Source organism: Nyctereutes procyonoides, unplaced genomic scaffold (assembly GCF_905146905.1).
Source record: "Nyctereutes procyonoides isolate TBG_1078 unplaced genomic scaffold, NYPRO_anot_genome, whole genome shotgun sequence".
NCBI classification, from domain to species: Eukaryota; Metazoa; Chordata; class Mammalia; order Carnivora; family Canidae; genus Nyctereutes; species Nyctereutes procyonoides.
In genome coordinates, this window is record NW_026575037.1 from 7274323 (window position 1) to 7299655 (window position 25333).

Below are 25333 nucleotides of genomic sequence, written 5' to 3' on the forward strand. Positions count from 1 at the left end.
CCTTGCTTGGACACGTGTGTTGTTGCATGCCTCCCCCTGAGCCTGTCTCCTCAGGAGCTCTGCAGTCTTCAGTTGTCACCTGCCTCATAGTAGAGTCTGGGCCTCTTGGACAAGTACTTCCTAGACCGACTCCAGCTCTCTTATTTCTTGGCTGTTCACATCCCACCACCATGTCAGATGAGAAAAACTCCAAGTCCACCTCCTGAATCCTGAAACTGGATCCTTGGAAGCTCACATCTGCGCAGTACATCTCCCTGGCCTCCACTATTGGGAATTCCACACAGTCTGCCCTGCCATATTCACAATCTAAGACGCGAATAAGAACTGATAGTACACAGTGCTGCCATCACCATGAAGGTAAGAAGCAAGAGGGAGAATATTCCAGATGATGGAAACAACATACCCAAGGAATACAAATTCTTATTCATAACTCAAGGCTGACTTCTAGCACATCTCCTCCACAAATTATTTTGATTTGCCTCCTCCTCTGTCACCAGATGGCTCTCTTTTCTCTAGGCTTTCACTGAATTTATATGACAGACTTCAGTACAGAATAGCACTCACAGAATGTATTATTTATGATCCACTTTATACTTTACCCAAAGCAATCTATCTGTTTAAACTGAAGTTATGTAATATATCCTGACTTGAAAGGAAACACTTTCTCTTTTAGTCTCGGATGAAGGCTAAAGTGGAATTCTCTTCTCTTGCTTCCCCACTATTCCAAGTCCATATTTTCGACACACACCCCCATACACACACCCCAGCCAGTTTTGGTTTGTTATGGTCAGTTACTAGGGAACACAAAAACCATAGAGTAGCATTTCCCTTCCCATAAGACTATAATCTGGAAGTTTCATCTGACCAACAACTATTTTCAGACCAGAAAATTTATAAGAATGGCCTCTGAACAATCCAGCTATGCCAAAAATCCCCATGTACACAGTCTTACAGATCTTACTTATGGGAAAGATTCCAGGCCTTTATTCATAGAGAAATTACACTAATCAGAGACACTGTTCTAACAACAATCTTGCTTATCAGATTTGAATTCCACAACAATAAAGCTGAAAGAGAAAGGAGTGGTTTGAAGAAATTACTTCAAGGAAACATGTAAAGCATGGGGAAATGGCAGTTGATCACAAATGAAACAGACATGAGAACACTCAAATCAGTTCAATCTGAGCAAGGAATGACATATTTTAGAAAGACCTACCTCCAAATGATTCAAATTGATAAATTCTTAAAACTTTTTTTTTATTATGGAGAATACATTTTTTAAAAGTCTTAGGACCTAAGAGAATAAGGTCTTGGGCTATTAGGCAAGATTTTATTACATTTGACAATGATTACCCTCAGGTATTATGCAGTAGAACAGCAACACTCAAGTAGAATAGTTACTACTCTTTCAGGCAACTACTACATGTTCTTATACATTGAGCTGGATGCTTACAAGCACTAGTACTTATTCTTTTACATAATAAGAGACACAGTCTCCATTTTACAAGTGAAGCACAGAAGTGAAGGAGTCCAAGTTTATGCTGCCCAAATGTATTCGACATTATTTTATTTTATTTTTTTAAAGATTTTATTTGTTTATTCATGAAAGACACACACAGAGAGAGGGATATATATAGATAGAGGGAGAAATAGGCCCAATGAGGGGAGCCCAATGAGGCACTAGATCCCAGGACCCAGGCATCATGACCTGAGCCAAAGGCAGATGCTCAACCACTGAGCCACGCAAACACCCCTGTATGCAACATTTTAATTGTACACTGAAGTCCTAGGCTGAATGCTGTCTGTTGGTTGAACACTGGGAACAAGAGAAAGACAGTCCGTGCATTGAGAATTAAATAGGACTGTTCTTCTTTGTCGAGCCGCCATGACAGCCTGTCCTGCATTCCTTAAGGAGGATGATTAGCCAGAACTAACTAGAAAGTGAAGTCTCATCAGAGAGCAAGGGACTTGTGAGCTTAAGAGACCCTTGACTGAGGAATAACAAAAAAACTTTTAAAAAAAGTCACTTGTGTTGTGGGAATGGGTGGTTCTGAATATATCTAATCTATTTTGGACAAGACAGAAAAACTCTAGACCAAACTAAAACAACTACAGTGAAAGTTTTAATTCCAAGAATGACTTCCAAAAACATGAATTTAATATTTTTTGAAGAATATTCCAGATAGAAACATAATTACTTCATCTTTCATCTATTGCAGAAAAGCCAATTTGTATGACTATTAAGTCAAGTTTCATTTTCCCAGGAAGACTCCTTTTTCCACAAAACAAGGAGTGCATTGTGGGGGGCTGGAGGGCTGGGCGTGTTGCAGCAGCAACTTTCCCTTTGCAAAAGGAGAACCTAAGGACAAAGGCCAACTGGACATCTACATCTACGTATCCCACACACAGTTTTTTTTTTTTTTAAAGATTTTAATTATTTGACAGAGAGAAAGAAAGCACAAGAGGAGGAGCGGCAGGCAGAGAGACAGGGAGTAGTGGGCTGCTCGCTGAGCCAAGAGCCTGACTCAGAGCTTGATCTCAGGACCTTGAGATCATAACCTGAGCTGAAGGCAGATGTTTTACCTACTAAGCCACTCAGGTACCCACACATACATTTCGAGTGGAACAGTTCAAACTGGGATCTTTTCATCCAAACTTTTCTCCTCAACCTGTGTCTCCTCCCTACCAACCCGATACTGTATTTCTCAGTTCTGAGTTCCTCATCCCTCTCTCTAGCTAATTCATTCCCTGGAAGCAGCGCCAAGCTCCCACCCGAATCTGTGCCCTGACTCACTCAACACAAGATCTGCTGAGGGTCTACCATGTGCCAGCAGCTATGCCAGCTGCCAGGGATATAAAAGTAAAAAACCAGACACTGTCCTGATCTTCATGAAGCTTATATTCTGCTGCAGAAAACCAATATTAAATGAATACCTGGCCAAGTTTTTTTTAAGTACTAGTGTTGTCAATGCAGATAATGTCCATATTTATGCCACAGAGAATATAACTGAGATTTAACAGACATGGGGGGAGAAGAGGGAGCAGTTGGTCAGGGTGACAGTCTCAGAAGCAGCTACATATGTACTGCTCAAAGCACGGGAGGGAGGGTGCTGGTTACCTGAAAAGCAGGTGGAGTGGGGAGAGGGTGGGCACAGGGGAAGCATGCTACAGGGAGGAGAAACAGTGTGGGGAAAGGCACCAACTGGGCAAGGGTTCTGAGGAGACATGGAGCTAAGAGGCACCCACTGAAGGAGTGTGGTGACCTGGGAATGATCTGGCAAAAACTGAGTTGAGACAGATGCTGGTGAGCAGTGGAAGGATTTTAAGCTCTGGTTTGAAAGTAAACAGAAGGTGGGGGTTGGGGGGACAGGCATACAGGCATAAGTGGACTGACAGAAACCAAGGTGCTGTGTCCAGCTCTAGACGTGCAGAGTTTGAGATGTGAGGGATACCAGTGAAGAAATCAAGTAGGTGCACAGACATTCAGGCCTGAAGTTCAGAAGGGGGTTCTAAGTTGTTGATAGACACAGAAAGTTCTTTGGACGTGGGTGCTGGGTGACATCATGGAAGGGAGAGACAATTCTTAAGAAGAAGACAATTCTTCCTCTCCCTCTAATGAAGAGGAAGAGGGCCTAAGGTGAAGAACTTGTATATTTAAAGAATGCACAAGGCGAGATCTGCCACAGGGCACCAGGGAGGCAGGTAGCAAAGCAGTAGGTGAAGGATAGAGAATGTTTCACAACGTAGGGAAATATGTTGTTGGCACCCACAGAGCTGGGGGAGACAGAGCCAGATCTTTTGCACTTATTAGTATGAGCGATTGGTGGGGTAGCTACATTAGAATAACGAGGTCAGAAGCCTGAGAAAGGGAGGGAAGAGGATAAGATGGTGTAGGAAACTTGGAGAAGTCTGTGAACATAAGGATTGGGAAGTGGAGAGGCAGGAGATGGGAAGGTACATTCCAGGGAGATTTTGTGATTGTTCCTTTTTTCTCCTTCATGTCAGAGTTTATATTTTTACAGTAAAACTTCATATAGAGATAGAGGCAGAGAAGTTCAGGGGACAAGAGTGGTCCTGGGAAGACTAGATGATTGACATACTAGGGTTCCTAGTTGGGGCTGGCAATCCATTTCTGATGTGGATCTGCATTTGAAAGAAAAGGGGCCGTTTGCTCCATGGAATTCAAGAGGGAAGAAACAAAGGATAGCATAGCTTATGGAACATGGCAATCTTCTGGCAAGAAAGGAAGGCTTGGTCATTTAATGTCTGTTGATCTCTCTTTGATTAGGAAGCAAGTCAAACAGGTGTGAGGGGAACAGGGTAAATCAGTGGCTGGGAGTGAAAGAAATAATTGTTGGAAACAACTGAAAAGCAGCTAGGCAAGGAAAAACTGAGATTGCAAGACAGAGTCTCTCAAATGAAGCTGACATCTGGGAATTAACAGAGATATCCATTTCCTGCTTTTTTTTTCTTTTCTAGCAAACTCATTCCTCAAGGCTTGACCAGTAGTCTTCCATTCTAGGAGGACTTGCCATTGTAGAGGAAGAAAAGGTTTTCCTCCACTCTCTTTAGGTCCCTGGCTGGGTCTGAAAATTAAACTAACAGGAGACATTAATGGGAGAAAAGCATGCATATTTATTTAAGGTAAGTTAAGGGAATGAATACCCAAAGAAATAGTTACATCTGAGTATTTTTAAAGCTAGGTTTGATGAAGAATGGGTGATCATATAGAAATCAGATAAGCCAGTGTATGAATTTAAGTGTAGAGAACTGGAGGATATTTAGCAAGACCTGTCTGTTCAGATTCTTCTTGGAATCTCTATATCTTTGGAGATAAGGATGCTCTTTTTGTACAGGTTTGGGGAGAGCACCTCTTGCATGAGGGTCTTAAGACCTGCTGCAGGGGAGAAGAGTGGGAGGTCGGAGAGAGCTTCCTGCTTCTGCAGTCTTCTCAAACTCCTTCAGCTTGAGATATTCAATATGCTGGGGTGCCATATACTGGGGCAGGTGAGTCCTGAACCCCATCGCCATCTCTCTACCACAAAGAAAGAGTGGGTAACTCTATTGTAAGCTCTTATATCCTTCTATTCATGACTCTTAAAAAAAAAAAAAAAGAACTTAACCCATCACTGTATTATCTGCTCAAGTGTTTTTCTCCTCAACTAGGCTTTAAACTCACCAAGGAAAGTAACTGCTCAGCTTTGCTCATTGCCAGATTTTAGCAGTATCTCAACAAATGACAAATGGCAGCAATGAAAAAAAAATTGAAATGTCATTTCTCTGCTCCAAGGGTATTAACAATATCAAACAATGATGGGGATAAAAAGAAGGAGATATAAGTGTTGCTGGAAGGTTTACTTTACATTAACGACAAAAAAACAAACATTTCCCAGGGAGCTAGAAACTTCTGAATAATATGTAGAGAAGAAAGTATCTTCAAATTAACCTGAGACAATAAATAATCAACCACAAGTGCTATGAGGGATCTGTATAGTGGCAAGCAAGATGGATAGCTGATATGAAATCTGTAAGTCTGTTTTTTTTTAATAGAAATTTCAATAGAGGTTTTTTTTTTATTTTATTTTATTTATTTATTTATTTATGACAGTCACAGAGAGAGAGAGAGAGAGGCAGAGACACAGGCAGAGGGAGAAGCAGGCTCCATGCACCGGGAGCCTGACGTGGGATTCGATCCCGGGTCTCCAGGATCGCACCCTGGGCCAAAGACCGGCACCAAACCACTGCGCCACCCAGGGATCCCCTCAATAGAGGTTTTGCATCTCCTCCAAGCTTCCTTTAAGCAAAATTTCCCTATAGGCAACCCTTTATCATAAAGTCTGCTCTTGTAACAAAAAAAGCCATTCCAGCAGCAGCAGATTGGCTTTCAAACACCTCTGTACCCACCTAATAACACAATTGGAAATTCACAGTCACATATGGGATAGGGGTGGCCAACTGGCTCCCTCACTCATACTTTATGTCTCATTTCCAATTATATTTTGCCCTTAAATTACAAGAATCTTGAATCCCTGGTTTATATGTGCATGTATGGAGTGTGTACATATACATATACATGTAAATATATGTGTATGTCCATTTATATGCATGTATTAAAGCATATATTTACTTATGCATTTAATAAAAATATTATCTTTCTAAAATAATTTATTTAAAATATTTAGTTAACAGAGAAGCTCAAAAAAGTAAGTAAAAAATTGCACAACATGTCACTAAGAAGAAATTTCATCATTATCATCTGTTGAGCATCACTGCACCAATTAAAAATTTTTTTGGTATAATTGGCATATAACATTTCATTAGTTTTGGTGTGTACAACATAATGATTATGTAAAGTGAAATGATCACCACAATAAGTCTACTTGACATCCATCCTCATACATGGTTATATTTTGTGATACTTTTAAGATCTACTCTGTTGGCAACTTACAAATATGTAATACAGTAGTATTAACTATAGCAGCAATTTATTTTTATAGATTTCAGACAGAAGGATAGACCAATGGATAAACGGATGGATGGATGGATGGTTGGATGGAAGGTTGGATGGTTGGATGGATGTATAAGTAGGTAGATAGGTAATCAGTGAAGGCACAAATGAACAGATAAGTAGCCAAAAATGTTTTTTATGTTACAAGATATTGAATAATAAGTGGTATTTATTTTACTGGAACTTAAGGGAAGAAAAAGAAGTACAAATGAAGGATTGTACTTCCATAATTTGTTCACAAAAATATTTTAAGATTTCCTTATAATTAGGATTACGAAAAACATTAAATGTGGAGGTCATTATTCTTAATTATTTGGTCAATCTGAGATGATAGCTTTTAACTCCCTGCTATGAAATATTAAGAGTCTGAAACATTTCCTTTTATCTTCCTTATTCACATCTACCTATTTTTGTTAATTTTTTTTATCATTAACAAGTTTGGTAACACTTTCTTCTGGCTTGATAATGACCATCCCCACAATTGTTTCATCTTAGTCTATATTAAAGTTAATTCAATGATCCCAGAAGGGAAGGGGTTGGAGGAAGGGGCAAAAGGGATGAAGGGGGTAGGAGATATAAGTTTCCAGTTATGGAATGAATAAATCACAGAAATGAAAGGTACAGCACAGGGAATATCGTCAATGGTATTGTGTGATACATTGTATGGTAACACATAGTAGCCACACTTGCAATAAGCACAGCATAACCAATAGACTGGTTGAATCGCTATCCTGTACAGCAGAAACGAATGTAACACTGCCAACTATACTTCAATTAAAAAATAATAAAAATAAAATAAATTCAATGAGCCTTTTCCATCTGAGGCTAAACTTTTCAAACTAATAAGTATCTTGTTTGTGCATAAGTATGTCTCTGCAACTTTTTAAAACTGGATCTGATTAATATTACTAAATACAGGCAGCATTTGTGATGATCTTCCTCAAAGAATTTGTATTTATGAAACATCTTATCTTAAAAAACTGAAGATACAATGCTCAATCCATCTTAATATGTTCATATTTGGGTGAAATTTGGGAGAGAGTACAAACAACATTATTATTAAATTATAATAACATTTGAAATGTTTCCAACTCACATCACGTGTAGAACATAAGCCTTCACTATTCTCTGGACCCAAGAGTTTCTTCATGTTTTCCTTTATGTTTTCTTTTCTCTGTTGTCTGAAAGCTTTCTCCTGATCACACAGAGCCATACTGAATCGGAGGTCTGGGGATGAACTGTATATAAAACAGACGGTCATGAGCCAACATCCCCAGTAACCCTGTTATAAATCAATCAGTCCCAAGTAGCTACTGATACATGCTTATTGCTCCCCTCAAGCCATTTCCTAGAAAGGAACCTGAAATAAGGGGATAAAATCATGGCAGTCCTCATGTTCCAAGGCATGTTTCCCAAAAATAGAGTATGAGATGTTTAAAAAACAAACGAAAAAACAAGCAAACAGCCCCCAATAAATTCATCTTATCAAGGTAAAGACTTTATCTTTTAGATCTGTTTGGCACAGTATTTCCCACATTTTCTTGACCAAGAATTCCTTCCCTGGGCCCTTCATCCCCCACTTCTTCATGACAAAACACTAACATTCCAATCTTAATGAATTGCCTTGTCAACAAGATGTCCCCCCCCCCCCAAATAAGTTATGGCTGGAGGATTTCAGAACCCTTACATGTATATATAACCCTTCCTTTCTAATAATGGCAGCAGCAACTTCTCAGAAACCTATACTATGCCAGAAACCACATTAGATATATAAGTATGTATCACTGCAGAAATTATGGGAATGGATCTTATACATTATTATACAATACATTATTTTTATTACTCCATATTACAGATCAAAAACACTGACGTTCTTATTGGTTAGGAGCACAGAGCAAAAATGTGATGTATTTTCCACAATGCAGCAGCAATGCCTCACAAATGAGACAGGTCCAATACTGAACTCTAAAACCAGCTACTGAGTTTAAAAATAGTAAAAAAAACAAACCAGAACAAGAAAACCTAGAAATCTATGTTGTAATGTGAATAAATCCAAACACAGGAAGCAAGAATTTCACTAATAGAATACTGCCTCCTTACTATTCATAAAAGTCCTTCCCTTCAGAATCAATTAAGTTGAAGCATCATTTCTATTAATTCAGTGTATTTCTTCCTTGTGAAATGTAGACCAAAAGAAGAGACTTCATTGCCTCTGGGCTATGTACTCTGTAATGATATTTGATCATTACAAATAATATTTTAATTACTACTTCTCAAAGGACAAATATGGATAACTCACAAAAGAGCATTATATGATTAAAAATGAAAACCAGTAGAATATTTAGCTTCATTAGCAAATTTTTAAAATACTGCTATTGTTAATAATTTTTAAATTTAAACTCAATTAGCCAATAATAGTACATCATTAGTTTCAGATGTATTATTAATAATTTTTATGAAATATTTGAAGTATCTATTTTCCAGTACTTGGGGGAAAGGCAAAGTAACAATGTTATCATATGTTCATTTTGGGAATATAAATCTGCAAAAACACTTTGGAAGTGCTTTAGTGATGAGCACCAAAAATAATAAAAATGTATTCTTTTTGACTAAGTAACTCTATTTTTGGACATCTACTTTAAAAAAATTAACTGTAGGGCTCCTGGGTGGCTCAGTCAGTCAAGCATCTGCCTTCCGCTCAGTTTGTGATTCTGAGGCTCTGGATTTAGCCCCCGTGTTGGGCTTCCTGCTCAAAGAGGAGTCTGCTTCTCTCTCTGCTTCTCCTGCTCATGCTCTCTCTTTCTCTCTATGTCTCTCTCAAGTAAATAAATAAATAAAAATCTTTAAAAAATTAACTGTAAATTTTGAAAAGATCATTTAACCATATCATCCAATAATTAAAAAAATGGTCAGTATATATTAAAACATTGGATTACACAGTTATTAAATTTGATTATTGAGGCTTAGGTAACAAGGAGGAAAAGAGGTAAGAGTGAATGAGGATTTTTTAAGTCAAGTCTTAGGGTAAACTCTCTATTATTTATTATAATATATTAGATTGAGTACCTTCTAACCATTTTAAGAAATAAAAATCTCATTAGCACAGTTGTCTCTGTTAATCTACCTCAATTGTGTTTCCTTTTCTGCTCCTTAGAGTAACCATTACCTTAGACTTGCTCTTTACTATTCCAATGTGTTTATTTATAATTTTATAGTATATATTTACATCGCTAAGTAATATATAGAGTCATTTTACATGTTTTTAATTTTTTTATAAATGCTATCAACTGTATGTATTCTGCAATTTCTTTTCCATGGAACATTATGTTTTTGAGATTCATATAAATAGATATAGAAATAGAAAAAATTCTGAGATGCCTGAGTGGCTCAGCGGTTGAGCGTCTGCCTTTGGCTCAGGGCGTGATCCACGAGTCCTGGGATTGAATCCCGTATTGGGCTCTCTGCATGGAGCCTGCTTCTCCTCCCTCTTCCTGTCTCTGCCTCTCTCTATGTGTCTCTCATGAATAAATAAATTAAATTAAAAAGAAATAGAAATAATTCAAACATTTTTACTACTGTGGAGTATTTCCATTATATGATTATAGTGTAATTTATTTATCCATGCATATTGAGGTTGCTTCTAATTTCTGTAAACTATTACAAACAGTTTTACTATGAATATGTGTTACACATGTGGAAAATTTTTCTGTTTCGTATTAAATAAAATAATACTTTTTCTAAAGAACATCTCATTAAATCATCACCATATGCTTATAATGTATTGTTTTCTTATTATACAAATGAGTAAAAAAAGTGATTAAAAATCTTTCAACTGTTAACATAATTAGCAAGAGGCAGATTTAAAACCAGGGCTTCTTATTCTGGAACTCATGCTCCTTATAATATACTATGATGATCACTCTCTTATATTAAGCACAAGGAGTATGATTTAAAAAAAAATCTGTGAACAGAGCAATGAACAAAGATGTTTAAAGATATTAGCAAAAATATGTAAAAGAAAATTTTAAAATGTTGAGTAATTTTATAAATATAGTAAGAGAAGTTTGGTTCATTTATTTCTTCTTTTGTGTATTATCTCTAATTTTCTTTCTTTTTTTTTTTTTTTGTATTTGCCAACATATAGCATAACACCCAGAGCTCATCCCGTCAAGTGCCCCCCTCATTGCCCATCACCCAGTCACCCCATCCCCCCGCCCACCTCCCCTTCCACCACTCCTTATTCGGTTCCCAGAGTTAGGAGTCCCTCCTATTCTGTCACTCTCACTGATACTTCCCGCTCATTTTCTCTGCTTTTCCCTTTATCTAATTTTCTTTCTTGATTTTATTTTATATCTAATGGAAGACATTCCATTGAAAGTTTTTTCTTTAAAGAACATTTCCATTTCAGCGTCAAGACAAACACATAAAAATAGAGTTTGATTAAAGTTCATTATAAACATACAGTAAATTGCTTCTGGACACATGCACCTTATTTGGTTGAGTTTTTTCCTACATTTTTTGATAACTATGCTTTGTTACAGCAAATTTCTTTTACATAATTAGTCCTAATTACAGCAATGAAGATAATTTTCCATTAAGACAAACAGCATGACTTCCTTGTCAGATAAAAATTTTTCTAATCTCGTGCTAAAATATACCACTTTTAAGCAAGAATCAATACAATGCAGAATAACACAACTCAATTACTAGGACTGTCTTTTGATACTTCCTGACATATCTTGAGGGACAGTGGTAATTTACGTAATAATTTGCTAAGTTGAATCAACATGTTACTGGAAACAAAATAAGAGAAAGAAATACTAACCAATATCAATGCAGCCATCTTCATTCATTTGGCAAATCACATGAAAGAAGAATGTTATGTATTTGGGTAAATTAAATGTGTACTATTTACTTTGGTAAAACCCAGTTCAACAGGGGAAGTTCAAGGAGACCCAGAGAGTTTGAGGGAGGTGAGATGTACTGAACTCAGTGTTAGATCCTGCTAATTCTCCAGGCAGGCTTGACTCCCCTAAGATGCACCATTTGAAAATAAACGATTTTCCAACATTTGTTTTGGAGACCACTTTGAAAGAGCAACATGCTTCATGGAACTTTACTATTTGTAGTCCTACTGATCTCCATGAACAAAAACAGTCTCAATTTTCAGTTTTTCATTTTTATAGCTTCCTGTTTAGTTTACTTTCATGTTTTTGAATATATATCTGAAACAACAATGAAGAATAGGCTTAAATAACTATATCTGTTCATTTCTATGGGAAATGAACCCGAAGGAGGACTCTTTCTAAAAGCCCTTATTATTGACCTTCTAAGCCCTAAACTTTATTATTTAAAGACCAAACTACAGGAAAATTAAGTAAAGATATTCAATTTATTAGTTTTTAGTGCAGTAATCATTAGGGAGGAGTTAAAGAAAAGTATAATGTGTTTTTTATGTTCAAAGCTGTCAGAATTATTTCATATTCTAAAAGTTTACCCTTTAACAATTAAAATAAGTCAGCAGATCACTCACAGTATTTTCAACCAATGAAATATAATGCACTTACCAAACTTCAAGAGACATTTCCAGAAACATTTCAGTGACCTAGAACAGATATATTAATCAGATTAGGTCATAAAATGGATGTGTGTTACATATAATGCAAACAAGGTCAAAACAATTTTTGAGTGCCAGGTTATTTTTAATCTAAAAGAATCCTAAAACTAAAAGTAACGAAGTTTCATGAAGACCCTAAATTATGAATGCATTATAGCTATATTTTGTGATATAAATCTATTTAATTGGTCATTTTAGTAAACATAAGAATTGCCTCTGGTTAGTTTTTCCTCCTTTGTTAAAATGAAGTAGTTGAGTTCTACAATCATTATGCATGAAACATAAAAACTGCCTGAGTGCTAAAAACTATGAAGATGTTGTGCCTATTTTTCAGGAACTCCCCATGGGTCAAGAAAGCCTAGCATTTGTGCATTTATGACAAGTGTGGGCTGTAATAAACTGGAGACAGAACACCTATCCAAAGTAGCAGCAGGACCAGAAGCCAGCTCCTGTGGCCAGCTCAGGAAGCATCTTCAAATGGGAAGTGGGTCTCAGGTTTTTATTTTTCAACACTGTGTGAGCCACCCAAGTTTATGGGAGTACCCAGTTCTGCCAACAGGCCAATTTTGGATTAATGGAAAAGACAGTGATTAATATCTACAGAGAAAAAGGTGTATTAAAAGGTGTCTTTCCAGAGACTATATATCTGTTGTATGGAAAGATCCTCTCAGTATTATCCCTGTCATTAGTTAGGAATAATGTAATTTTATATTTTTTGTAAAAATTATTTAAATGCAATTAACATATAATGTATTATTGATTTCAGAAGTAGAATTCAGTGATTAATCAGTCTTATATATTACCCAGTGCTCATTACACCCAGTTAGCCCATTCCCCCACTCACCTCCCCTCCAGGAGCCATCAGTTTGTTTCCTATGATTAAGAATCTCTTATGGTTTGTCTCCCTCTCTGATTTCATCTTGTTTTATTTTTTCCTCTCTTCCCCATGATCCTCTATTTTGTTTCTTAAATTCCACATATGAGTGAGTTCATATGATAATTGTCTTTCTCTGATTGACCTATTTTGCTTAGCTAAAATCCTCTAGTTCCATCCACATTGTTGCAAATAGCAAGATTTCATTTTTAATGGCTGAGTAGTATTCCACTGTATGTATATACCACATCTTCTGTATCCACTCATCTGTTGATGGACATCTGGGATCTTTCCATAGTTTGGCTGTTGTAATTTTAGATTGTTATGAGAACCAAATGAGAAAATGTTTTGAAGGCTGCTGCCTAATTGTAAAAAGGTGCTATAATCTTTATTTTATCAGTTAGCATAGAATATAGTTAGAGTGAATCTGTCCAATACCTTCAGATGGAACTCAGATATGCCTCTTAAAAGGTGAAGAGGATGTTTTTAGAAGCAACACAAAATGGTATAGATTATTGGCTTTGTGTTCTTTTTAGTTTCAGAGAATGGAAAAAAACAAATTCGAAGCTTTCCAAAAGGTTAAAGTAAGTTCATGGCTAATTCTCAGGACTGCATTTTATGAGTAAGAAAAAGGTACTGAAATCATCTGTACAAGAATTTGCCTCTCCCACTAAACTGTAAACTTTATCTTACACAAATCTCTATTAATAGTTCACTACACAGTTTGGTAAATAACACATAATCAATAAATACCTATTGAATTACTGTGCATGTGTGCATGAGGGGAGCACACAAGGCAATCTTTCCTTGTCAAGAAACATTTCATTGCTGCTAAATATAAAATCATGGGTTGGTCTAACACAGACGGTGGTTCCAATGAAATCCTATGACCTTTATGTATCAAGGCAGCATATCAAATTACTTTTAAGTTAACAAAATATTCAAGAATCCTAGTACAAATAGAATTACACATGCCCAGATGAATCAGAGTTCAGTTTTAAGTCAAAAAGGTGACTGGCTTCTAAACAATTAACGTAACTGCTTTCTACCAGTGGTAGCACTGCTCAGACCATGTCCCAGAATATCATGTCTACTCCCTATTTCTAAATTTCAAATAGAATCTTTCCCAAAGAGGGCTTGGAAAACTTTATAGTGAATGAGGTTACTTTGGATATTTAGGGAGAAAAACAAGACATGGGTAAAACATGGTCTGTTTTTTTCCCCAAAAAATATATATATAAAAGCTGGGGTTAAATGAGACTAGATTTATTGTTTCTATCTCCAGAGGGCAAACATATCACAGAAGAATGGAAACTAAAAGAACAATGTTGCAACCCTTTGTGAAGTTTTCTAACAAATGGAAAGATTCAAGGCTGAAATGGGCTTCCTAGTCCAAGGTACCACGTCCTGACACACTTGAGAAAAAGATGGCTCCCCCAACTGGCAGGTCCCTAAACAATTTAGTTCTTAAGATATTCAATGTCTAGATATATCTAATGTCTACCTGTCCTGACAACTTAATAAATAAAAGGAAAAGCAACTGTGCTATGTTCATGGTCATATTTGCCTTCTGCATAGAATGTCTACATCTACCCACAGTGCTTCTTGGCTAAGACATTCATAATCCTACACTGATTGATAAGACTTTCTAAATGAAGGCAGGATAAGAGAAGGGAAGACACCGGATTTTCCCACCACGTGGAGCACTACAGAATGTGTTGTGATGGGACTTGTCAGACGGGATCCTCACTTCCACGTGTTGCCCAAGTGGATCACCCACCATCTGGAGGAAATTTTAAATTCTCCCACTTGATGTGCTATACTTAGACATGTGATGAAGATTGGCATTTACAATCCCTCCACACCCTTTGACCTGAAACATGTAGTTCAGATACAATAGCCACAAAAACATGTACTTCCTGTGAGGCATTAAACAAGTATTGTAAATTCCTTCCCACACACGGCATCATGGTCTTCCACATTGCTTGCAGTATCAAAGCAGTTTGAAGGAAAGGTGACCAAGTCTCTCTGGCTCTCTCCCCCACCCCCATAATGCTTAGCTAGAAGCCAGACAAATGAGAAGAACTCCACCTCTTCTAGGAATTATAAATGTAAGAAGCAGGCTGTACTCATTGTACATTCTTGCGAAAAACAACAATCTCATCTTTGAATTCCACAGCGGAAAGCAATTTGAGATGCTTACAATGGAAGCTGTACACCTGGGAGGGAGAAGGTGAGGACCTAGAAGAAAGAAACTATATAAAAGAAGCCACTTTAGATTTAAAAATAATTTTTAAAGTATTTAATCCACTAATTCTCTCGCAAACTTTTCAAGATCATTTTGAAATGATAAAGATAAAGCAACAAGCATAGTGACTGGCATTGAGGAGGTCATTTAAAATTATTATTACGAAAAGAAGCACACAAATGATTTTAAACTTGAGAACCTGTCCTATTAGTAAAGAGCTCTTCAAGTATGTTATGCCTTTGCTGATCAGTATACTCCAGCATTTACAACCTTTACCATCAATAAAACATTATTTTGAATTCTGATCCCTCCCTGACTTAATGTCCTCCTTTCCCCTCCTTGATGGACAAAAAGAGAGAAACTGATCACCATGCAGGTTCAATAATCATTTATATCTTTTGAGTGAATTACAGAATATTTTCTGCTTTATCTGTATATACCTGACCTGTACATGATAAAATTAAAGTTGTATTTAAAAATAAGGGCCACTTTTACTAAAAATCATGTTTCCATACACTGCAACTCTATCCAGTGAAGAAGGAAGTGGAGATGGACCTAAACAAGAGGCAATTCAAGTGTAGGGTGGAAATCACAATTCCACCAAGACAAACCAGATCACATCTAGGCAAATTTTGCAAGTTTAAAATTCAATGAGATACTGCTAAAGTCACGTTTTAAAATATATATGATGTTTATTTTTTTTAATTGAGATGTAACATTTAACATTATATTAATTTCAGGTATATAACACAATGATTTAACATTTTTATACATTGCAAAATGATCACCACAGTAACTCTAGTCAACATGTATGATTTGTTAATAAAAAAAAATTTGTATTTACTACCAGGAATCATCTAATCCATTCATCCAAGAATTGTGGCCCCCTAAATATCCCAAATGGTCTTAAAAGATTTGAAAGATTAAAAAAATACATTATTTGCCCTATAGTCATGTTCCACTCTATCATGCAGGTTTCCTTCTTACATTTGAGGATGATCTCTTTCTCCTTGATATAAGGTCCCTTTTCCGTATGTAGACATTGGAAATTCTAAACCAGATTTCCTAGAGCAATATTATCAAACCAAAATGCTACTTCTTTTTCTACAAATGGGAAGTTCTCAGACTCTAGTTTCTCCTCTTAATTTACCTTCATTACTCCTGTCTGAGCACTTCCCAGGTTTTTTGCATTTCCCATAAGTGTACTCATTTATCCATTTACCCAAAAACGATTCAAGCACCTCAGGTGTATCAGGCTAGGTATGCAATAGTAATTAAAGTGAACATATTCTATTCCTTGCTGGGCGTTAGGTCTAGTAGAGGATCCAAGGAGACATAACATTCTAAAATGCCCTATAATTTAAAAGTTATAAATTAGGAAAGTGTCAAAAAAGACTCACTTAGGTTTTCATTGCTGGCACCCCCAAATAAAAATGTGTTCTCTCTTAAAGCCAGGAATGCCTGACCTATGTCTGAACTCTGACCTGCATCCATCTGCTGGCATTCACATCTTAGCCAAACATCCCCCAGAATTCTCATAAAAGTATACAGTTCTCTTGTTTCCCTTCCAAGCTCTGTTTTGTCTCATTCACTTAACTAAATTGTAGCCTTAGTCTTCATAGGTCAATACAGTTTCCCAAAGAAAATCATCCTGACACTTCACATTCTGAATTCAGCATCAAAACTACCATCTTTTTAAAGCTTTGCCACTCTCTCTTCTATAGAACCTCATTAATTTTCAAATTTGCAGTCATGAATAAGCAATAACCAAAGAAAGCAATCAGCCAGAATCAGATGTCACAGAAGCCATGAGACAAGGCTATTTTTAACCAATACCACCAACATCTAAATAAAGAGGGCAAATAAAAGTACTGTGCCATGTAAACTTTAGAGGCTACCTCCCTCAAAGTATTGGCCAAAACAAACTAATTTCATCTAAAGAATAAAGAAGTGTACTCTTACTTATCGTATTTTAAAACCTCTGCATTTTTAAGATTCTCTGAAGTGGGTCACTTTGTTTACCCAAAACACGCCAAATTCGAAAGCTGTTATCTCTCCATATCTTATTCTATAAGCCACAGCCACACCGATATATTATATATTAATATAATATATTATATATTAATATATATATATATATAACCGATATATTCGGTAATGGATGACTGAAATATTTTTGGAGTGTGCTAAACGATCACTAACCTTATAGGCTCTACATCTAACTTCACTCTGGTAAGTTCCAACAAATAACTAAGTTTAATAGTTAAGTCCGTTTCATGAAGCACATGGCAAATGGTTAAATCTGGCCAGTTACAATTAGAATGAGAATATCTAATATTTATTTAGTGCTTACTGGGCCAGGCACTGTTCTAAAACTTTCCATTTATTGATTAGTTTAACCAAACCACAACGTTAAGAGGTAGGTACTATATACAACCCTGTTTCACAGATGAGGATGCCCAGCAAAGAGGAAAAGAAAAAAATAATCTGTTCAACATTAACATGGGGAATAAGTAGCAGAATCATGATTCCAACCCAGGCAGTTGGCTGGCTGACTCTGAGCCTGGAGTCAAAAATAGCAGGTCCTGCCTATTTCTTTCAAATGACAACTCTGAAGCTCTCTCACTTTGTGACTGCAATAAACACAACCTAACCTTAAATGTCAGCTAGAAAACAAAACAAAATGTGGACCCAGCCCTAAGAATGGCTTTCTCCTAAAAACAACAAATAATGATAAACAACAAAAAAAGTTCAAAAACTGAATGATCAATCGCAGTCTCAGGAAGAGCCGGGTCTACTGTAAATTCCCGCTCTGCAGCTCCAGCTGGTCCTCGCTGCCACCAGCAGTCATTCCACTCAGCTCTCACACAGCAGACACAGGAAAGCTGCTGCCACACTGACTTAGCTCAAGTCACCCTGAGCTCCTCATCCTTGTCCCTTGCCACAGAAGTGGTCTGCTAAAGCTGCATCAACCTTTTGGTTTTCACTAGGAAACACTGTTTCTTTACCTACTAACTTGTTGCTTACTAATAAATACACCCGAGGAAGAAGCCAGATCCTGTTTGCTCGAAATTCCCTGTTACCCAGGCAAAAATCTTCCATTATTCACTGCTATCGGTAAGAAAACATCTAAATTCTAACATCTGAAATTTGAGCTCTGCTGTAGTTTGATCCCAGTGTACCCAACCTTCCTTTATGCCCGTGCTCTGCTCCCATCACACTGCTCTAGGCCCATTTCCTGAACACACTTGCCCTTCCAAGTCCCATGACTATGAGCAAAGGCTCAGGCTATTCTCTTCACCAGAATGGCCTTCCACCCCATTAGTGATCCAACCACATCCTTCCTTTAAGGACAAGCCTAAACCATTGATGATAGCCACTCTAACTCCCTGAAACCCCATCCCCCTTCACCGTCCTGTCCTCATCTCCTACCACAATCCCTACTACTCTTTCTCTGTGTGTTCCAGCCATATGCTGTCACTCAACATGCCAGGCAAACTTCCATTTCAGGACTTTCCTACTCAGAGAGACTTCTGCCCCTCCCCCATCATTGGAGATGCTCCTAGCCACATTTTTGGAATTGCATTTGCAACCCCTTTACATACATATACAAACACCTCTTTCCTCCTTCCCTGGTTTATTTGGCACTTATTGCTATCACTATCTAACATAAGTAAGCTTTACTTATTTATCTTGCTTTTTGTCTCTTACTAAATAAAATATAAGTTCCATGAGGATAAGGATTCTTATTGTTTTGTTCACTGCTAAACAGGTAGTTCCTGAAGGCTGTCTGTCACGCAGTAGGTGTTCAATAGTTATTTGTGAAATGAATGAATGAATAATTCCTTCTTATAACTCTCATTGTATATATTATCTACACTATTTATTTGGCACTTAAAATTATACTATATAAGTACTAAACTCTAGTGACGATATGTTAAAGGGTTTAGGTATGAAGCAAAGTGTTGTCTGCAATTTGTTTTTGTTTTTGTTTTTTTAAGATTTTATTTATTTATTTACTTACTTAGAGAAAGAGCACATGAGCGGGGAGAAGGGCAGAGGGAGAGGAAGAGAGCTAATCTTAAGCAGACTCTCTGCTGCGTGTGGAGCCCAAGGAAGGGCTGGATGACCTCAACATCAGTACCCTTGCAGAAACCAAGAGTCAGATACCCAACTGACTGAGCCACCCAGGTGCCCCTGCAATTTGTTTTTATTTATTTATTTATTTATTTATTTATTTATTTATTTATTTATTTTTATTCTTTAAAGATTTTATTTATTAATTCATGAGAGACACAGAGAGAGAGAGAGAGGCAGAGACATAGGCAGAGGGAGAAGCAGGCTTCCTGTGGGGAACCCAATGTGGGACTCGATCCCAGGACCTTGGGATGATGACCTGAGCCAAAGGCAGATGCTCAACCACTGAGTACCCAGGTGCCCCCTCCCAATTTGTTTTTAAATGCATAAAAAAAGTAACACAGTTTGGGGTGCCTGGGGGGTATGGTTAGTTAGGCAGCCAACCCTTGGTTTCAGCTCAGATCTGATCTTAGGGTCATGAGATCAAGCCCAGAGTCAGGCTCCGTGCTCAGCAAGGAGTCTGCTTGAGATTCTCTCTTCCTACCCCTCCCGCTTATGTTCTCTCCCTCTCTTTCTCTAAAATAAATAAATAAATATTTCAAAAGTAAGATGGTCTGATGGATAGGTAGATGGAGAAATGTGTGGCAAAGTAAAATATAGTAAAAATTTTAATTGTAGAATCTCTATGGCAGTAATACAAATCCTTCAAGTTTTTTTATGCTTGTAAATTTTTATAATAAAATTTAGAGAAAAATATAATGCTTTATAATGCTTCCCTGACTATATAAACTTTAGTTGCCCACCAACTATTACCTATCACATCCCTCTGTTGTATTTTCTTCACAGTAGTTACCTATAGCTCATGTTGTATTCATTATCCTTTGTTTTCTGTTCCTATTTACCCTACCCATTAGAATGCAAGCTCTCTGGGAACCAGAACATCATCTATCATGTCCTCTACTGTTTTTGCTAATCACCTAGAATACTGCCTAGAACATAACAAGTGTTTAATAACTACTAAGTAAATTAATGAACAGATGCCTCATGACACTGCTTATTGTATTACTTATTGGCTTACACATGAATGCCTACTCCTCTCCAAACAGATTATTAGTTCCTTGAAAATGAACTTTTTGTAGCTTTCTTAACATTTTGCAAAGTTTTAGCTGCAAAAATTTAGTTGCTCAAATTCTCATATTAAAAAATAATAGGTCAGTATTTTATTTATTTATTTGATTTTATTTATTTATTCATGAGACACAGAGAGAGAGAGACAGAGAGACAGAGGCAGAGACACAGGCAGAGCGAGAAGCAGGCTCCATGCAGGAGCCTGATGTGGGACTCAGTCCGGGACTCCAGGATCACGCCCTGGGCCAAAGGCAGGCGCGAAACTGCTGAGCCACCCAGGGATCCCCTAGGTCAGTATTTTAAAATCACATAATAAAGAATTTTTTTTGGAGTTCCTAGGTGGGCACAAAATGAAATATTTTTATTATTGCATTATTATTATTTTTGTTTCCATATCTGTAAAATGGAAAGAATTAAAATTTTTTTAATGAAAATGGTCAGATGAAAAAATATATTTTTTTGTAAATAATGGAATTTTTTAAATTAGAAAGGATCTCAGAAATAAGTGCATCAAAACTTTTATTTTAGAGATAAAATAAGACAGAAAGAGTGATAAATCAAACATTCAAGAGGGAGATTAGTGACCCAGTCAAAATGAGAGAATGGATCTCCCAATTCCCAATTCTCTGAGTGGGTAGAGCAAGCCCCGTGGGAATCTGGCAATCTCCAGTTGGAGACTCCTGTTCTTTCTCTATCTGGCTGCTGGCCACAGAAATCACTCTATGTTGACTCAGTATTGACTTTTGGATGACAAAATTTTGAAGAATTTTTTGCTAATAATGTCTTGGCTGGAAACGTGTTCTCTCTTTGCCAAATCCGAGTGCTTTTTTTTTTTTTTACTGTTTCAGACTGCTATAATCATCTTCAAGAATAGTTTAAAAACTTCTTTTCTCACATTATTACCTCACAGTCTGTTCTCTCTCATCTCTGTGAACACTGTGGAAAGAAGCCCATACTCCTCTGAAAGATGGGGTTCAGGGGTGAGGCAAGCCTGGAGAGCTTGCATAGGGCCCGCCACATGATCTGGGGAATGCCAGGGGCTCTCCACCCACCCATGCACCTTCCTCCCCTCTACCATCACAGGTCACCAAAACAAACAATTGTCCTTCAGATAGGACTCTTAAGAACAGAGGGAAGAAAAAAATGCTGTTTGGCCAACTGTTTTCTCAGGCACACTAAAGAAACTAATTATGTAAGCTACTTTAAATTCAGGAATGTAGAACATCTTTTTTAGAGCCCGGAGGTTACACAGCTAACCATAGGAAATGACAGGAAGAGAGGAAATGCATGTTTCCCTACAATATCTTCTTTATCATCAGACTGAAGAGGGAGAAAAACATATTTTGGAAAGGCCAATCCATGCTTACAAAGCTCTCAACAACCATTGATGGAGAACCAATCCTAGCAGCATGCCTTAGGAAGGCTGCAGAATGTTAGCCTTCGACCATCTCTAAACTTTACCCCCACCCTCCGCTCATCAACTTGTACCAACAAAGCCTAGTAACTTGCCAGGCCCCAACTTGCTTTCTTCTTTCAAGACTCCATGCCTTTGCATTTATATAGTGCTTAAGATGTTCTAAGCACTATATGTATGGATGTATACATCCATGTGCATATAGGAGTGATATATATTTCTATAACAAAGCATCGTTATATATTTAATATGTAATAAATTACATACTTAATAAATACATAAACAAAGCAATACATTGTATCTTATGTAATAAGACATAAAAGTCTATCTAGGGGTGTCTGAGTGGCTCAGTTCGTTAAGTGCCTTTGGCTCAGGTCATGATCCCAGGGTCCTGCGATCGAGCCCTGCATCGGGAGTCGGCTTCTTCCTCTCCCCCGACCCTCCCCCTCACTTGTGCTCTCTTTCTCTCTCTCACTGTCTCTCAAATAAATAAATAAAATCTTTTTTTAAAAAGCATATATAAAAGTATAATTATGTATGTATACGTCCATGTGCATACAATATTTTTTAATTAATTAATTTATTTGAGAGAGAGAGAGCGGGGAGGGGCAAAGGGAGAGTAAGAGAGAATCCTTTATAGACTCTGCACAGAGCCCAACTGTGCATACAGTATTGTATGTATTTCTACAACCAAGCATCATTATATATTTCAAATGTAATAAATTTTATACTTAATATGTAAATTAACATAGAATCTATATCTTCTGTAATAAACTGCATTAAAGTATAATTAAATAATTACACCTAATATATTTATAATGTATGTAGAGGTAATATACATTATACTATATATTTTACATGGATATATTATATATAAATAAAATTAACTCAATTATAAATGTGTTATGATAAACTCTCCTATGAGATATTATCTCCATTTTACAGATGAGTAAATCAAGGTACAGAAGTGCTATTCATCAGGATGAAATAGATAGTGAGGGACGGAACTGACATTACCCATATACAGCGGTCCCTGGCTTCTTCTTACAACACAGTCTGTCTTTATTCTGTCTTCCTACCACACATTCCTGATTGCTGCTTATCTCACCGTGTGGTGGTTTCATTTCTCACATGTTTATATCTCCTATGCCCACTTCCTCTTCCAGTCCCTACCTCACCTCTACCCCACATATAGGTAACTGAGGGAAGAGCTTCCTGTGTCTTATTCTTTATATTCCTTACACAAAACACAGTGGTGGGTACATGGTGGACTTCAATAAACATATGCAAGAGGGATGAATGAAATAACTTTTAAAAAAGTTAAGAGGACTATGGGAGTGTATCTCTTGGCACTGGAGTAAGACATGTAGAAGACAGGCTTCCTGGAGCAGCCGAAGGAGTCAGCAGAGAGTGTGTGACTAGAGTGTCCTCAAGGCACCCGGGCTGCTCTGCTTGTATGAACTGGTCAGGTAGCCCTTTGGGGTTAAGTTGGTTCCAGAATAGGTATATATCCATTTAATAAATATAAGCTATGAATTAACTCTGTAATTAGGTATGCATAACCAGTATTCCTGACCTATAGGATTTTAGTTTATGGGCAAAAGGAGGGAGATAAGAAATCGAACGATTTAAATGACTCATGCCCAATGAATAGCACAGACATTACCTTAGGGCTTCAGAGAAAAAGGAGGTCACCTGAGATAATAACAGTTAGGAAAGGAGGTGAGAGTTAAGGAATAGGCAGTTTGGGTGAAGACAGCAATCTGAAGTCATTCCAAGGATGAGCAAAAATACAGAGCCTCTCCCAACAAGAAATCAATACATTAACCAGCCTTCTGGATACTGATCCATCAGTTACCTACATTTCTTATTGTAAACTACTAAAGTAGTTTCTTATAAAATTCAAACTTCATTGTTTGTGCTGCATGAATAATTTTTCTAGGGCTTTGTTGTTTCTTAATTTTTGAAATTTCATACATATAGCAAACCTAGAAGTGTAAAGAAAACAAACACAACAATTCCTGCTCACCTTTCACTGATGCAGCCCTAATTTTTTGAGGATTATCTGAGGTAGAAATATCCCTCCACAGAGGCTTAATTTATTTCTAAACATGTAACTCTGGAACACTTTGGATGTTCCAACAGTTTTCCTTTTCTTTAAAGAAGTATTTATTTGAGAGAAAGAGAGAGAGAGAACACGAGCATGTGAGCAGGAGGAGGGCCAAAAGGAGAGGGCGAATCCAAAGCAGATTCCCCACTGAGAGAGGAGCCTGATGCAGGTATTGATCCCATGACCCTGAGATCATGACCTGAGCCCTGAAATGAAGAATCAGATGCTTAACTGCCTGAGCGCCCTCCAACAGTTTTCTTTTTGAGTTCACTCATTCTCTCTCTCTCTCTCTCTCTCTCTGCCATTTCTCTCAAATTTTACATATTCCTTTATCCTCCCAAAAGTTTTGCTAGACCTGCTTGGGTGGAGGTTGCGGGGGGGAGGGGGAAGTTAAAGTCATTGCCTCACTTGAAACAACCACAGAGATTAATGTCTCTGTATTATTTAGTGTATTACCTCAACCAAAGTTTATAAATATCAGAACAATAAAAAGATTTGGACAAGGGCAGCCCAGGTGGCTCAGTGGTTTAGCGCTGACTTCAGCACAGGGCGTGACCCTGGAGATCCGGGATCAAGTCCCACGTGAGGCTCCCTACATGGAGCCAGTTTCTCCCTCTGCCTGTGTCTCTGCCTCTCTCTCTCTCTCTCTCTCTCTCTCTCTCTGTCTCTGTCTCTCATGAATAAATAAAATCTTAAAAAAAAAAAGATTTGGACAAGAAGTAAAAGGGCAAACAAAATTTTCTCTTTAAAAAACAAACACTTAAGGGCACTTGGGTGGCCCAGTCCAGTTAAGCATATGGCTTCAATTCAGTTCACGATCCCAGGGTCTTGGGATCAAGCCTTGCATCAAGCTCCCTGCTCAGTGGGGTGTCTGCTTCTCCCTCTGACCCTCCTCCTTCTCATGCTCTCTCTCCCCCCAAAAAAGTAAAATTTTATTTAAAAAAGCCCAACATTGAAATAAACAAATAAATTCCAGAATAGATTTTTATCTGACATAAGGTTGAGAAATAATTCTGTTGTGTTGCTTACCTGGTTGAAAATAAAAGGAACCTCTTTCTTGTCTCCCACTCTCATAGATGATATGGGAAATGTTGCCGTCCCTAGAGTTTCATCCATGACATAATTAGCATCCATTAATGTGACCTGTAGAGATTAAAAGGTAGACTATGAGAAAACAATTTCTCTTGAATTTTTGGAAATTATATCTAAAATTTCTACCACATTAAAAAAATGAAAGCTCTTGAATGATATTTAATAGTTTGAGACCTCAATACTCAAAGGGTTATGATACTTTGTCTTCTCTTTTCTTTCTGACGCATTTGCTACTAAAATGATCATTAAAAACTTTTTCATTTTC

General features: G+C 37.2%; 1 protein-coding gene across 7 annotated transcripts in view; it reads right to left on the minus strand.

Moving 5' to 3' along the window:
* PLA2G4A (phospholipase A2 group IVA) overlaps positions 1-25333 on the minus strand; it is a 152721-nt gene that overhangs the window by 63257 nt on the left and 64131 nt on the right. For all 7 annotated transcript variants that reach the window (XM_055319437.1, XM_055319440.1, XM_055319438.1 and 4 more), the window contains 3 exons: positions 25006-25119; positions 12076-12113; positions 7605-7746 (listed from right to left, as the gene is read on the minus strand). In XM_055319437.1, the coding sequence (XP_055175412.1) occupies positions 7605-7746; positions 12076-12113; positions 25006-25119 (294 nt within the window). The remainder of the gene's footprint in view (positions 1-7604; positions 7747-12075; positions 12114-25005; positions 25120-25333) is intronic.